General features: G+C 46.8%; 1 protein-coding gene across 1 annotated transcript in view; it reads right to left on the minus strand.

Annotated features, from left to right (window-relative positions):
* The window catches only part of EBPL (EBP like), a 28,821-nt gene extending 15,039 nt beyond the window's left edge, over window positions 1-13,782 (minus strand). Inside the window, exon 1 of the mRNA XM_061133294.1 lies at window positions 13,584-13,782. Coding sequence (XP_060989277.1) covers window positions 13,584-13,754 — 171 coding nt within the window. The 5' untranslated portion in view covers window positions 13,755-13,782. The remainder of the gene's footprint in view (window positions 1-13,583) is intronic.
* Between the last annotated feature and the right edge of the window lie 1,099 nt (window positions 13,783-14,881).

The raw sequence follows: 14,881 nt of genomic DNA on the forward strand, positions 1-14,881 counted from the left end.
ACAAGTTCTATTGTTCCTACAACATGGCAGCTTAGTGTTTGCTTTAGGACTTAAAAACCACTTCTCCCCTTTAAAGAATATACTCTCCTTGGCTGAGGCAGTTACTTCTAAGATTTGAAACCTTCCAAGGCTCATCTTTATTGGACATGTGTATTATCACATTATTACTTAGGGATAGGATGAAAATTAAAACTTAATCCAAGTAAGAAGGATGGTGAGGAGGGGTCACAAAAGGGACAGAAGAAGAATGAACATTTACTGAACTCTGCTAAGCTCCGGGCACTGTGCCCAATGCCCTACATCCTTTTCATATATGGTCCATGCACCACATCTCGGGCACCAGCTGGGAGTTTGTGTAGACTGTCAGACCCTCGCCCAGACTTATGGAGATTCCCGGGCACAGTCAAGTGTGAGAAGACCTGCCCTAAATTACAAAGTCTATTTAATCCTTTCAACAACCATTTGAAGAAGATATTAGTTCCATACTTTATGTCTATAAATTTGGGGTAGACATCTCAAATTTGGGTCTGATCTCAGACTTTCAGGCTCCAAAACTGTGAGAAAGAAATTTCGGTTGTTTATAAGCCACCCAGTGTGTGGCATTTTGTTACAGCAGCCTAAAGAGACCAACACAATAAGGAAACCCAGAAAGAAAGTTTCCTTTCTCCCTCCCTTAAAAATATATATATATATATATATATATATTTATAATTTTGCTTTTTATTTGTCTTCACTGCCAAAAGAGTTTAATGCAAAATACAAGTATGAGTAAACAATGGAATAAATATTTACCCTGGTGCTCAGCAGTAAAGAATCTGCCTTTCATGCAGGAGACTCAGGTTCGATCCCTGGGTTGGCAAGATCCCCTGGAGGAGGGCATGACAACCCACCCTAGTATTCTTGGCTGGGAAACCCCATGGACAGAGGAGCCCGGCAGGCTACAGTCCACGGAATCGCAGAGAGTCGGACACAACTGAAGTGACTTAGCAGCAGCAGTAAAGGGGGAAATCACTGAAGTGAGAATTGTGTTTTTTCTGTATATGCTCTGCAAAGCCTCCTCAGCCTGAATTGCTCACACATATTTAATGCACATACCCTGGTGGTTCAATCCGCCTGCAATGCAGGAGACCTGGGTTTGTTCCCTAGGTTGGGAAGATCCCCTGGAAAAGGGAATGGCAACCTGCTCCAATATCCTTGCCTGGAAAATTCCATGGACAGAGGAGCCTGGGAGGCTCCAGTCCATGGAGGTGCAGAGGGTCGGACATGACTGAGTCACTAAACCACCACGATATTTCATAAGGCACATATACTTCTTCCTTCTTCTCTGTGTCACAGAAAGGATTTCCAGGGAGGAAAGGATTTCACAGGTGGGAAAAGACAGGGCCGGCCGCACCAGCACACCTGTTGGACCCCAAAGCCCATGCTCCCCCAGCCTTCCCACCCCGCCCCAGGCTTCCCGAGGAACGGGCATTGCTCCTCCGGAACAGCGCTGAGTAACCCGCTCTGAAAGGCAGCCTGTGGTGAGGGTGAGGGTGAGGGTGAGGGTGAGGGACAGGGCGGAGAAGAGCCAGGAAACCACGCCGTGAGAAACGGCGGAGCTGAGGGGCGGACACAGGACTCAGCCTCCCTCTGGGCTACAGAAGGCGGCACAGCAGGACCCAAAGAGGTCACAAGGGGGCTCGTCTCGGCTCAGCATGAGGCAACACTTTCTTGTAACTAGAGCTATTCCATTTTGGAAAGATGGTGCCCACTGAACGTTTTCCAGCACAGGTGGCTGACCCGAGGACGTCTGTCTGGACTGTGAGAAAAGTCCTATTTCAAGGGGGAGACTGGGCTACCTGGCTCCTAAACGCCCCTCCTAGACTATGGCGGTGTTCTCACTTTCCACACGCAGTACTGGGCGTTCTCCGGATGTGTGGGGCACGACACACGCGCTGTGCCCTCCGCAGACTGGGCCAGGGTCTACGCTGTACCAGCCGCTCCCCCGGCTGGATCCCGATCCGAGGATCCGGAGGGACAAAGAGGCAGTCAGCGCACGGGCTGGCGGCTGGCCTACAAAGCAACCCTTGCAAAACATCACAACCTGAACAGACCTGAGCTGGGCCCATGACAACATTCTTATTCTCCGAGAGCACCAATTCAGAAAGAGGGCGTGAATCCAATCTGATTCTGACAATGAATACATAGGAGAGGTCAGGAGAGGCCCAGAACAAATCGACACTCCGAAAAAAGTCAAGTTACCAGGAAGCACGGTGTATTCGTTGGATTGGGCTGCCAGAGAAAAGTCCCACAGATCAGGTGGCTTAAAACCGCCAACACTGAACTGGGTCACAGTTCTGGAGGCTGGGTGTGTGCAGAGCTGACTGTCGGCAGGGCTGGTTTCTTCCCAGGGCTGCAGGGGGGCCTGTCTCGTCCCCTCTCCCCTACACCTTCCTGGGGTTTGATGGTACTCACTGATGCTCCTTGGCTTGAAGCAGCCTCATTCTGATCGATGTCTTCAGGTTCACGTGGCATTCTCTCCCTGTGTCCAAATTCCCTCCTTTATAAGGAACCAGTCATTACTGGGTTAGGGTCCGTGCTCACGACCTCACTTTAAGTGAGGAAGTATTATACTGTGTTCTACTACTTTTACGGGGATCGCTGTCCCAAGAAGGCAGAGGAGAAATGGGAAATGGGACCAAGGAGAGGCATGAATCAGGTACAAGGCTACATTACTGCGTTTAGCAACTCAGTAAAGCTGCTTAGTAACAAACTAACTGATGTCTCAATCTTACACTTGTCCAGAACTACTTGTATGAACTACTGCTTCTTCGGGGAGTTCCTCTTGGGTGAGGAGGGAAGAATTTATCCTGTGGTTCCCAAAAACCATTGTCAAAGGTTCATCCCGTGGGAGCCGAGTGGGACCCCAGGACTTCACACCTGAGTGGCATGTGAGGGGCCTGGGGCAGGGGCTGGGAGCAGAAGCTGCCTGGATGGGACCCAGTGAAGCTGGAGTTGGTCGCAGTCATGGTGGCAGAAGCAGAGCCAACTGTCAAGGGTCAGATGAAGCCAAGAAGATCTGAGAGGTACCCGATACAATCTTGCTATCTCCTACTGGATGACTGGGAGAAAGTAGCTGATGGGACTACAAATGGGGATTACGTTTCTGGGATGTTCAAACACTGGCTTCCCTTGGTTTAGTCGCAAAGTCGTGTCCGACTCTTGTGACGCCATGGACTGTAGCAGGCTCCTCTGTCCATGGTGTTTCTCAGGCAAGAATACTGGAGTGGCTTGCCATTTCCTTCTCCAGGGGATCTTCCCGACCCAGGGACCAAACTCAGGTCTCCTGCATTGCAGGCAGATTCTTTACCAACTAAGCCACCAGGGAAGCTCTTAGCTTCCCTTAGAGCAAGCAGCTATACTTTTCAGGATCCATCTTAGGTAAACACTTAAGACAAGTGCATAAGTATATATAGAGAACATTCTATATAATTGCCAGCAACTGGGAAAAGCCTGTAAGCCCAACAATCTAGGACTGGTGAAAAAGATTATACATGAAGTATTAATGGAATCCTAAGCAGTTATTTAAATTTGTGAGGTATTAATAGTTCAAGAGACTCATACAGATGGTCAATGAACTCAGCTAAATGAAAAAAGCAACAAAGAATGAATAATATGATCCCACTTTTGTAAAAAGGATCCTGAAAAATATTTATATGGATATATATATTCATATAAATTCTGGAAGACTATTTTGAAGAATACTAACAATTATTCTAGGTAATTTTAACTTTTCTTCTTTTTAGATATATGTTATTTTTTTTTTACAATTATTGTGGAAATAAAAAATTTAAACAAATTTTGTTTCAAAAGACTGTCTGACATAGAAAAAGAACTGACATGTTAACCATTTTTTTTTTTTTTTTTGCCAAGTGGCATATGGGATCTTACTTCCCTGACTAGGGATCAAACCCATGACCCCTGCACCGGGAGTGCACAGTCTTAACCACTGGACCACGAAGGAAGTCCAAGAACTGACATTTTAGATATCTGAGCAATCGGAGGCTTAAAATGTAAATGGTAGATGCTGCTAAAAATTAAATGAATAGAATCACTCTTCCATTCATTCAGTATTAACAAATACCCCAGAATAGCTCCTACACACCAGGCACCAGGCCAGGTTCTGGAGATAGAGGAAGACAAAACAGTTACACATTGTACTTAGTGTTATAAAAGAAAAAAGATATTTCCCTGGAATATTTTTATTTCAAAGGAAATAAGTTTAGTTGCATTAAAATTTTTTGAAGTATTTACAGGCTTTCGCCTTTTACAAAAGATTTTAGGTTAATTACAACAAAAACATCCCACTAAATGGTAAAATATACATAAGAATTTGGATAGGGGACAATAAAAACATCTATATGTAGACTATCTTTTGCTGTTATTACAGACCTTAACTATGGTTCTGAGCACCCAAGGAGCCAAAGTGAAAAGGAGAAACATTTATTTCATTCTTGCCGTCAGAAAGAAATAGACCAATTTTTTTAAAAAGAAACTAAGCTTCTCCTAGCCCTTATCTGCAAAGGAAATTTCTCATATGAGAAATTTCTCATACTGAGTGACATTAATAAATATTATTAATACTTATATTAATAAATATTATTTTCCACAGGAAATAATAAGAAAAAATCTGCTAATCCATAAACTCTGAGATGACAAGGGTCATCTATTTTGTTTGTGTCTAGACACAGGTACCCCACTAGGCACTCAAATTTTATGGAAAGGAGGAACAATATGTCATTCTGAGATGTGGCTACATGGACAGCCATCCCAATCGCTAAGGAACATCCTTCTTCATCTTAGAAAACAGACTGAATCCTGATCTGTAGAAGTACGAGGACTGTCTACCACCCTAAATAATGGATAGTGGCTCATTCTGGGCGCTATTCTTTAGGCTTTAATTTGACACAATAAACAGAACCACCAGGAGATTATATCTGTACCTAAATTTATGTGTATGTATGTCTATGTATCTATCTACCTAGATTTATCATAAGGAACTGGCTTAAGCAATTATGAAGGCTGACAAGTCCCACGACTTGAGGTTGAGTCAGCAAGCTGGAGACCCAGGAAAGCCAACGGAGCTCTAATCCAAGCAGAAGCCTGAGAACAGACAGAACCAATGGCACAGACCTAGTCCACAGGCCAGCAGGCTCGAGATCAGGAGAAGTCCTTGTTTCAGTTCAAGTCAGTAAAGGCAGTAAAAAGCCAATGTCCCAGCATGAAGGCAATCAGGTAGGAGGCTTTCTTTCTGATTTGAGGGAAGACCAGGTTTTTGTTCCATTCAGGACAGCAAGGAGATCAGACTAGTCAATCCTAAAGGAAATCAATCCTGAATATTCATTGGAAGGACTGATGCTGAAGCTGAAGCTCCAATACTTGGGCCACCTGATGCAAAGAGCCCACTCATTGGAAAAGACCCTGATGTTGGGAAACATTGAGGGCAAGAGGAGAAGGGGGCAACAGAGGATGAGATGGTTGGATGGCATCACGGAATCAGTGGACATGAGTTGAGCAAACTCCAGGAGATGGTGAAGGACAGGGAAGCCTGGAGTGCTGCAGTCCATGGGGTCGCAGAGAGTCAGACACAACTGAGCAACTGAACAACAACAGGCCTTCAGTTGACGGGATGAGGCCCACTCGTGTCAGGGAGGGCATTCTGCTTTACCAATGTAAATATTAACTTCATCCAAAACACCTTCACAGAAACACCCAGAATAATGTTTGTCAAGATATCTGGGCACCCCATGGCCCAGTCAAGGTGACGTACAAAATTAACCAGCATGAACCATTACTCTCAATATACAGCTAAACCAACTGTGATTCACCAGGCTTACCAAACAGCACAAGGACTATAAATTCATTTGCCAGAGAGGATATCTATCTTAGAGCAAAACTGATGAAGATAATGATGCCAAAAATGGAAAGGAAAACAGGAGACAGCAACAGACGGCGAATTAAAAGGCAACTTCAGACCTCATGACAAAGTGGTGGGAGGAAGACAATTTTAGAAAGTCCCAAGATCAGAGGCTGAAGTTACTGCCGTGAAGGCAAAGCACAGATGGTAACGTGAAACGGAAAAGGGTAATGTCCAAAATACACCAGTTGATAGGGAGGTAAGCAGCCTCAGGATTTCTTGAAGAAAGACGACGCTTCGGCGTTAAGGCAGAATGAATGGAGAGACTACAGAGCCCAGATGTTCCGTGACAACTGTCCTGATGGACAAGCCCGAGTGGTGCTCCACAGTCATGAGGGTGGGAATGGCAAGTCTAGGGGTCTGAGCAGAGGACCAGAGGTAGAGTCAGGCACAGCCGATTCCCCCCAGTTCACGTGGCCGGGCAACACCAGACAACTCGTGAGCCCGCTCCCAGCTCTGCCGTCCACCCTCCCCTGGACCAGGCTCCTGCTCACACATGCGCTCAGACCTGCCCACCGTAAACCCCAAGTCCCTTGCTCTTGCCGTATCTTTTGAACTTTTCTGTGTAAACAAGGAAGAATAAAGGGTGTTGCTCAGCACCCAGCTCAATGAAGATGAAGTCAACAGCCACTGCAGCTGCTGACGGACCGCGCTCCCCGAGAACTATCTTGCCCCTGAACTATCCTTTCCAATCCACCCTGCATCTGTGAGGAGACAACTTTCCATAACAATCTCCTATTCTTGCAAGAACTCGGGGTGAAATGCAGGATGACACACTGTGCTTGAGAAAAACAGGCCGCAGAGACTGTCGGGTGCACGTCTCAGGAGGAATGTTCATGAGCCCAGATTCAAGCATCTTCAAATGCATGGTTGGACAACCACTGATATTGTTACCTTGTGATATATGGTTTTTTGTGACCAGCAGTGATTTTTTTATCAAGGACGTGTGCTTGACTGCAAGCCTTCAATAGCCAAAACCCATATATAAGCTCTTTCAATGGCAACCCCCTCCAGTATTCTTACCTGGAGAATTCATTCCATGGACAGAGGAGCCTGGTGGGTCACAAAGAGTCGGACACGATTGACTGACTAACTTTCTTTCTTCTTTCTTTTCCCCTATCTTTTGGGGGCAGCTTCTTCTGAGCTCCTGAGAGGCTGTCTCCTGGGCCACTCACAGTCCTCAGTAAGGTCCTTGAATTAAAACTTAAGACTCACAGGCTTCCCTGGTGGTCCTGTGGTTAAGAATTCATCTGTCAATGCAGGGGACATGGGTTCGATCCCTGGTCGGGGAAGACGCCATGTGTCATGGGGCAACTAAGCCCACGTGCCTGGAGCCCAAGCTCCCCAGTAAGAGAAGCCTCCTCAGTGAGAAGCCTGCGCACGCCAACTAGAGAGGAGCCGCCGCTCTCTGCAACTAGAGAAAGCCCACGCAGCAACAAAGACCCAGTGCAGCTAAAAAAATACCTCTATATATTAAATAAATTAAAAAAAAAAAAAAAAAACTTACATTCATAGCTCGTAAGTCTGTTTGTTTTTCTTCAAGTCGGCACCTTCCTGCACTGTCCTTCCTGCCACCACCAAATCTCCTGCAAGTCTGGCATATGCTGCGTCCACATCCCCCGGTCCCACCTGCTAAGCCCTTGCCCCTGGCTGCTGGTGCCCCCATTCAAGCAATGCCATCTACATCCACTTCCTGATGGCTGGTCCCAAAAGGCTCGGCCTTCACCGTTTTTGAACTTTTTATTTTTATAACGGTGCTGCACATTTCACAGTGATCCTGAAATTCCCTTCTTTGGCTCCCAGGACCTAGCACTATATCCTGTTCTTGGCCTTGCCCCCAAGATCCTTCCTGGATCTTCCTCTTCCTGGTTGTTCAATGGCAATATCAAAAGACTCTGCTGTCATCCCCCAAGATTTTCACCGTTCTGTTTTCTCTTATTCGGAAGTCACTCTCCCTAGGGCTTCCTACTGTCTGCTCCAGTCCAGTGAGGAACTTCCAACTCTCTGTTCCACCCTGACTCTGTCTCTCCCATGGGTCTTACATTTTCAGTGCCTTCCAACCATTTCCCCTCAATTACACCCTGGAGTCCCAGATTCACAGTTCTAAAATCAGACTTTCTTGTCCTTGTTAACAATATCAACATTATCCAAGTCGGCCAAACTCTAAACTCCAAGATCATCTCCACTCCCAATGTATAAGTGGTTACTCTGACTCATAAAATTCTTCCCTGCAAAGTCTCTTATATTTCGCTTTCCTCCTCATTTTAACTTCCATCACCACCCACCTGAGCTCAGCTTTCTTCTCATTCCTAAAATACTGCAATCGCTTTTAGCTGATCTTCTTGCCCCTGAACTATCCTTTCCAATCCACCCTGCATCTGTGAGGAGACAACTTTCCATAAAGATCTCCTATTCTTGCAATGTCTGGCTGGGGTGTCTAAGCACAGGCATTCACACTAAGAATATTTCTGGTGGCCTCGTGGTTAAGAATCTGCCTTGCAGTGCATAGGATGTGAGTTTGATACCTGGTCAGGGAACTAAGATCCCACATGCTGTGGAGCAACTTCCAAGCATAAGCACTAAACTACTACTAAAGCCCATGGGCTCTGGACGCAACTACTAAAGCCCACGGGCTCTGGTGCCCGTACGCCACAACTAGAGTTCATGCGCCACAACCAAGATCCTTGTGTCAGGAAGATCCCCTGGAGAAGGTAATGGCAACCCACTCTAGCATACTTGCCTGGAGAATCCCATGGACAGAGGAGCCTGGTGGGCTATAGTCCATGGGGTCGGACTGTCCAAAGAGTTGGACATGACTGAGCAACTAACCCTGCAACTAGAGAAAAAGCCTGCACAGCAACAAAGACCCAGCACAGCCAGAAATAAATAAAATTATTTTAAAAAGAAAAGCTAACATGTAAAAAAAAAAAAAAAACTATTAAAAAAAAGAATACGTGTGTAAGGAGACATTCCAGAGTAGTAGGCTTAGAGCGCTCTCCTCCCTGAGACGGTTCGGGGTAGTGAAGATAAAGACCTTACCTCCTCTTCCTCAGATCGGTTTACATTTCTGAGTAAAGATAAGGTCTTTCTCCAGACAGAAGTAGGAGCAGGTCACCAGCAGCTCCACAGAAGATGGGAACCTAATTTGGGGGTTGTTCCCCCAGCCTGTGCAAGTACCATCTGGCCCTCACTGCCTTGCCCTGTGGAGCTTGGGCAATCAACACGGCTAACTTTGCTTGAAGAAGGGTAACATCTCAGACCCCTTACACTGTGACTTAACACACCACCAACAAATTACCTTTTCAAGATCGACTTTGGCCCCCTTACTTTCTTGACTGAAACACTTCTGTGGCTTCCTTCCACAGAATAAAACTCTTTTAAGTCTTATCCACAATTCAAGTTCTCTTTCCAGTCTGTCCCTCTTCTTTCTATAAGGGACTTGAGAATTTGTGGTTTTGAGTATCCCGGGGCGTTATGGAAGCAATCCACCATAGATACCAACAGAAGACTATAGCACTGACGAAGGAGGAGAAACCAAAGCCTTTGATAATCATCAGGTCTGCAGGTGTCACTGGACACGTGTTGCTAGAGTCTTACCCGATGTAAATCTTCTGTTCTAATCAATCTGGACTTCCGTATGTTTCCCAAACAGGCATACATACCCTGCCTCCACGTTCTGGCCATGCCTATGCTCACTCAGTTGTTTTCAGCTCTTTGCAACCTTACAGACTGCAGCCTACCAGGCTCCTCTGTCCATGGGATTCTCCAGGAAAGAATACTAGAGCAGGTTGCCATTTCCTATCCCAGGGGATCTTCCTGACACAGGGACTGAACCTGGGTCTATGTCTCCTGCATTGGCAGAGAGATTCTTTACCATTAGTGCCACCTGGGAAGCCCCCTGGCAATGCCTAGAATGCTATACTTAGATCACAGATGAGGGAAAACCCATGAAGCACCATGGCAAGAAACACCCACAGCATCTTTTGAGCAACGGTGAGCCAAACCATTCATTTCTTCATGGATGTCACCATGGCTCCCATCAGACAGGAAACCAACCAGTCCTCCATCCCGGCCATAACCGATGAACTGAAGGTCAGAGCTGCAGCCCCAGGTAACCAGTGTCTGATTGGACATCAGGGAGCTGAACCATCTCTGGCAATGCTTGGTTGAATCTCTGTGCAACAGGGGAGCTCAGCATTTGATGGTGGCCAACAGACCCAGACATCACCTCAGTTTGAGAAGTCAAGTCAAAAAGGGTGAGGAGAGACAGCTCAGGTTCCAGTGGGAACAAGCGAGTTGGGGCTTCAGACCTCCTCCAGTCTTTCTATTCAAATCTTAGCAACACCCAGATTTGGATTTCTGGGTATTCTTGCAACCAACTCCCAACCATCTCAAAGATAATACAGACATGCATTTTCCTTGTAGGCCTCAATCACTTAAGAGCCCTTCTCACCAGTCTCTAAGATATGTGTACCAAGACGCTGGTTGAAGCATTGTGTGTAAACAGTCAACTTAACCAGACAATATTAATGAGCATGCTTTTATTTATCATATTTCATTATCAACTATAAGATACCACCTAATTCCAGAGACATAAAATATCAGGGACTTCCCTGGTGATCCAGTGGCTATGATTCCGCACTCTCCTTGCAAGGGGCCCAGTTTCGATCCCTGGTGAGGGAACTAGATCCCACGCGCTGCTCAAATAGTTTGAATGCCACAAGTAAAAGATTCTGGGCACTGCAACAAAGAGTTGGTGCAGTCAAACCAATGAATAAATATTTTTTAGTGGTGGTTTACTGGCTAAATCGTGTCTGACTCTTGTAAAACCATGGACTGTGGCCCACCAGGCTCCTCTGTCCTTGGGATTTCCCAGGCAAGAATACTGGAGTGGGTTGCCAATTCCTTCTCTAGGGGATATTCTTGACCCAGGGATCGAATCGGGGTCTCCTGCATTGCAGGCAGATTCTTTACTGACTAAGCCATAAGGAAGCTCAAATATATATATATATATACATTTTAATATATCAATAAAATAACCCACAGTGGTTATGCCACTGTGATGTTGTAACATATCTCCAAAAAAAAGTGCCTTTGAGAATTAAGGGATTATTGTATGTATTCAAGATATGTATTCAGGTCCCTGGTGGCTCAGACGGCAAAGCATCTGCCTACAACTAGGAGATGAAGGAGACACGGGTTCGATCTCTGGGTTGGGAAGATCCGTTGGAGAAGGGAAAGGGAATCCACTCCAGTATTCTTGTCTGGAGAATTCTAAGAACAGAGGAGCTTGGCAGGCTATAGACCATGGGGTCACAAAGAGACGGACAAGACCAAGCAACTAACGCTTTCACTTCAAGGTACGTAAGGTATGGTCCATTCAAACAGTCAGATGTTTTGCAGCTGAGACAGGTAAACAGCACGAGGTGGGTCCATGGGTGGTGGTGGGGGAAGAATTTCCTTCAGAATGAAGGAGGAGAGTGGGGCATGCATGGGGCTACACTTCAAGGTGCCACAAATGGAGATGCAGCCCCTGCTTCCCGGCAGTCGGTGCTTGAAAAGCAGACTTTAATTTTAAACCAGGTGGTGAACATGTGGGTGTATGTTTTAGTGTTTTTATACCTTTTTTAGTGTGTCTGAAATATAATACACTTTAAGTGGGCCTTGTAACCTGTTTTATTGCCCCTGTTCCTTGGACACCTTGTGTTCAGCGACGGCTTAAAAATTAATTCTTTAGAGACTCCCCTGGCGGTCCAATGCAGGGGGCCATGGTTTGATTCCTTGTCAGGAAACTAGATGCCACATGCCGCAACTAAGAGTTCACATGCTGCAACTAAAGATCCTGCATGCTGCAATGAAGATCGAAGATCCCATGTGCTTCAACTAAGACCCCGTGCAGCAAAAAAAAAAAAAAAAAAATCAATTCTATAAATAAAGGAGTTGAGGGAAATATTTACCGTCTACAACCTCCACAAGTTGACTATTAGGAAAGAAGGAATTTCGTCATTCCATTCCAGCAGTATCTGATATGTGCACATATCCAACTGATAAACATCTGCAGCCCTACGTGATTATCCAAAACTCTGCTCTTTCTTTCCCAATACTACAGTCCTCCCTCAGTATCTGAGAGGGATTCCCAGGCATACCAAAACCCACAAATGCTCAAGTCACTTATGTAAAAATGGTGTAGTATTTGTATATAACCAGACAGCATCCCCTAGGCTTTAAATCATCTCTGCTGCTGCTCCTAAGTCGCTAAGTTGCTTCAGTTGTGTCCGACTCTGTGACCCCATAGACGGCAGCCCACCAGGCTCCCCCATCCCTGGGATTCTCCAGGCAAGAACATGGGAGTGGGTTGCCATTTCCTTCTCCAATGCAGGAAAGTGAAAAGTGAAAGTGAAGTCGCTCAGTTGTGTCCGACTCTTAGCGACCCCATGGACTGGAGCCCACCAGGCTCCTCAGTCCGTGGGATTTTCCAGGCAAGAGTACTGGAGTGGGGTGCCATTGCCTTCTCCATTAACTCATCTCCAGCTCACCTTTAATACCTAACACTATGTAAATGCCACATAAATAGCTGTATATACAAGGTAAATACCATGTAACTAGTTGTGGGTGAGGAGGGGGAGTTGTGGTGGGGGGAAAATTCATCTTGGAAATTTCTGGAATTTTTTTTTCTTGTATTTTCTATCCTTCGTTGATTGAAACCACCGGATAGGGAGGAGAACCGATTGTAGAGACCCTGGCTTCACATTAGCTTTGGGTTTGCCTAGATTTAAGCAAGGTCAAATTGGCAAAAAAAGGAAAAAGATATTTTGCCTAGTTTAACAAAAAGCTTTAAGAAAAGTGTGTGCAAGGAAAGTGGGGCATTTTCAACAGAATCCCTTAAAAACAACCGTCCTGGCCATACAAAAAGTGAGTTGAAGTTTTAAGGACACATTTCCTAAAACCTGGCATGAAATAAAGTGCAAGCTTTGAAGTCAGACTAATTATTAAAAGTTATTCCGAAAAGCACGCCGGCGGTGTGGCACGGCGAAGTCATATAACTTTGCAGGGCTTGTTTCTCTGTAAAATGGGGACAATAATAAGTGACTTATGGGGTGATCGCAAGTCAGAAATTTTAAGCACAGAACTGGGCCTGCATACAGTAGTTACCCAATAAATGGTGATTACTATTTGGGAGCGGGTTTGGGGTTTTGGTTCAGGCCCCAGCGTACCTCATCACCTCTCCCTGCTGCCTCTGGGGCATTCAAAAACTCTCAATTATTTTAAACATCTCTGTGCAGGTTACAAGTCAAGCAAGCCAAGGCCTTTAGGCAGCTTAAAATCCGACTAACAGTACCATAGAGGGATGACAATGTTCGGCTTTTCTTGGTTTAGTTTTAATTTGGTAGAGAAACCGGCACCACTAGGGAAGCTGCGCTACGGCCTTGGGACCTCGGAGAGGTGCAGTATCTGGCCAAAGGCCACGGGCACCATGGCCTCCAGGTGATTCCCGGGTCTCCCGCCACAGGGCCCGGGGCGGCCAAGGCGTCCCTGGCGTCCGCGTCCTTTCCTGGAAACTAGAGGGAAGGGTCTCAAGAGAGGCGGCGTCCGCCCGCGTTTTCCGGGCCCAGGCGAGGACACTTACCAGCGCGAAATGCACCAGGGCGTTGAAGCAGAGCCAAGCGAGCAACGCGCGGTCCGCCGCCCCCCGCCCCCGGCCCAGGCGCAGGCCCAGCGCGCAGCCCACCGCCAGCAGCGCGGCGCACAGCAGCAGCGAGCCGCCCGCCGCGGCGCCCAGCTCTCCGCCCGCGTGCATGCTTCCTGCTCCCAGCGCAGACTGCGGGCACCTGGGCTGGGACCGCCCGGCGAGCAGGGAGCGGGAAGGCGGGGCTGCGCGGCGAGGGGGCGGGGCTGCGCGGCGAGGGGGCGGGGCGGAAGGAGGCTTCCCCCTCCCTCCCGGCTGCCCCGCGGAGTCCCTAGACAGCAGAGCCAGACGTTTTCTCAACTCAGGTACATGCTCGTCAATTTTCTTAATCTGGTTTCTGTCGAAACCAAATCTATTCCCAGTTCTGTTCACTCACTCGTGCCCGACTCTTTGTGACCCCATGCACGCCAGGCCTCCCTGTCCATCACCAACTCCTGGAGTTTACTCAAACTCATGTCCATCGAGTCAGTAATACCATCCAGCCATCTCATCCTCTGTCGTCCCCTTCTTCTCAGCCTTCAATCCACTGAAGAAAGCTGAGCGCTGAAAAGTTGATGTTTTTGAATTGTGGTGTTGGAGAAGACTCTTGACAGCCAATCAGTCCATCCTAAAGGAAATCAACCCTGAATATACATTGGAAGGATTGATGGTGAAGCTGAAACTCCAATACTTTAGCCACCTGATGTGAAGAACTGACTCACTGGAAAGACCCTAATGCTGGGAAAGATTGAAGGCAGGAGGAGAAGAGGACGACAGAGGATGAGATGATTGGATGGGATCACCGACGCGATGACATGAATTTGAATAAGCTCTGGGAGTTGGTGATGGACAGGGAGGCCTGGCGTGCAGTCCATGGAGTCGAAAAGAGTCGGACACAACCGAGCGTCTGAACTGAACTGATCAGTCAGCCCTTGAATCCACGGATAGGAAGATCAAACTAATGGGACTTGAACATCCATGGATTTTGGTACACACAGGGGCTTCTGGAACCAATGCCCCATGGATAACCAGGGATGACCTGCACTTCCTGTTTCAATAATCCCCCAAACAGAGGATTCAGATCTCTAGCGCTGGCACTCTCCTCTGAGCCCCAAACCAGTATTTACAGCGTTGACCATCATTTGCATGTGTCCACTCAACTCAACAGGAACTGAACTCCTCACCCTCTACTCCCTGCGTCTGACTCTCTACTGTTGCTTTTTTCTTTTTCTTCTGTCTGCACTGTGAGGCTTTTGTGG

Source organism: Dama dama, chromosome 30 (genome assembly GCF_033118175.1).
Source record: "Dama dama isolate Ldn47 chromosome 30, ASM3311817v1, whole genome shotgun sequence".
Classification (NCBI taxonomy): Eukaryota; Metazoa; Chordata; class Mammalia; order Artiodactyla; family Cervidae; genus Dama; species Dama dama.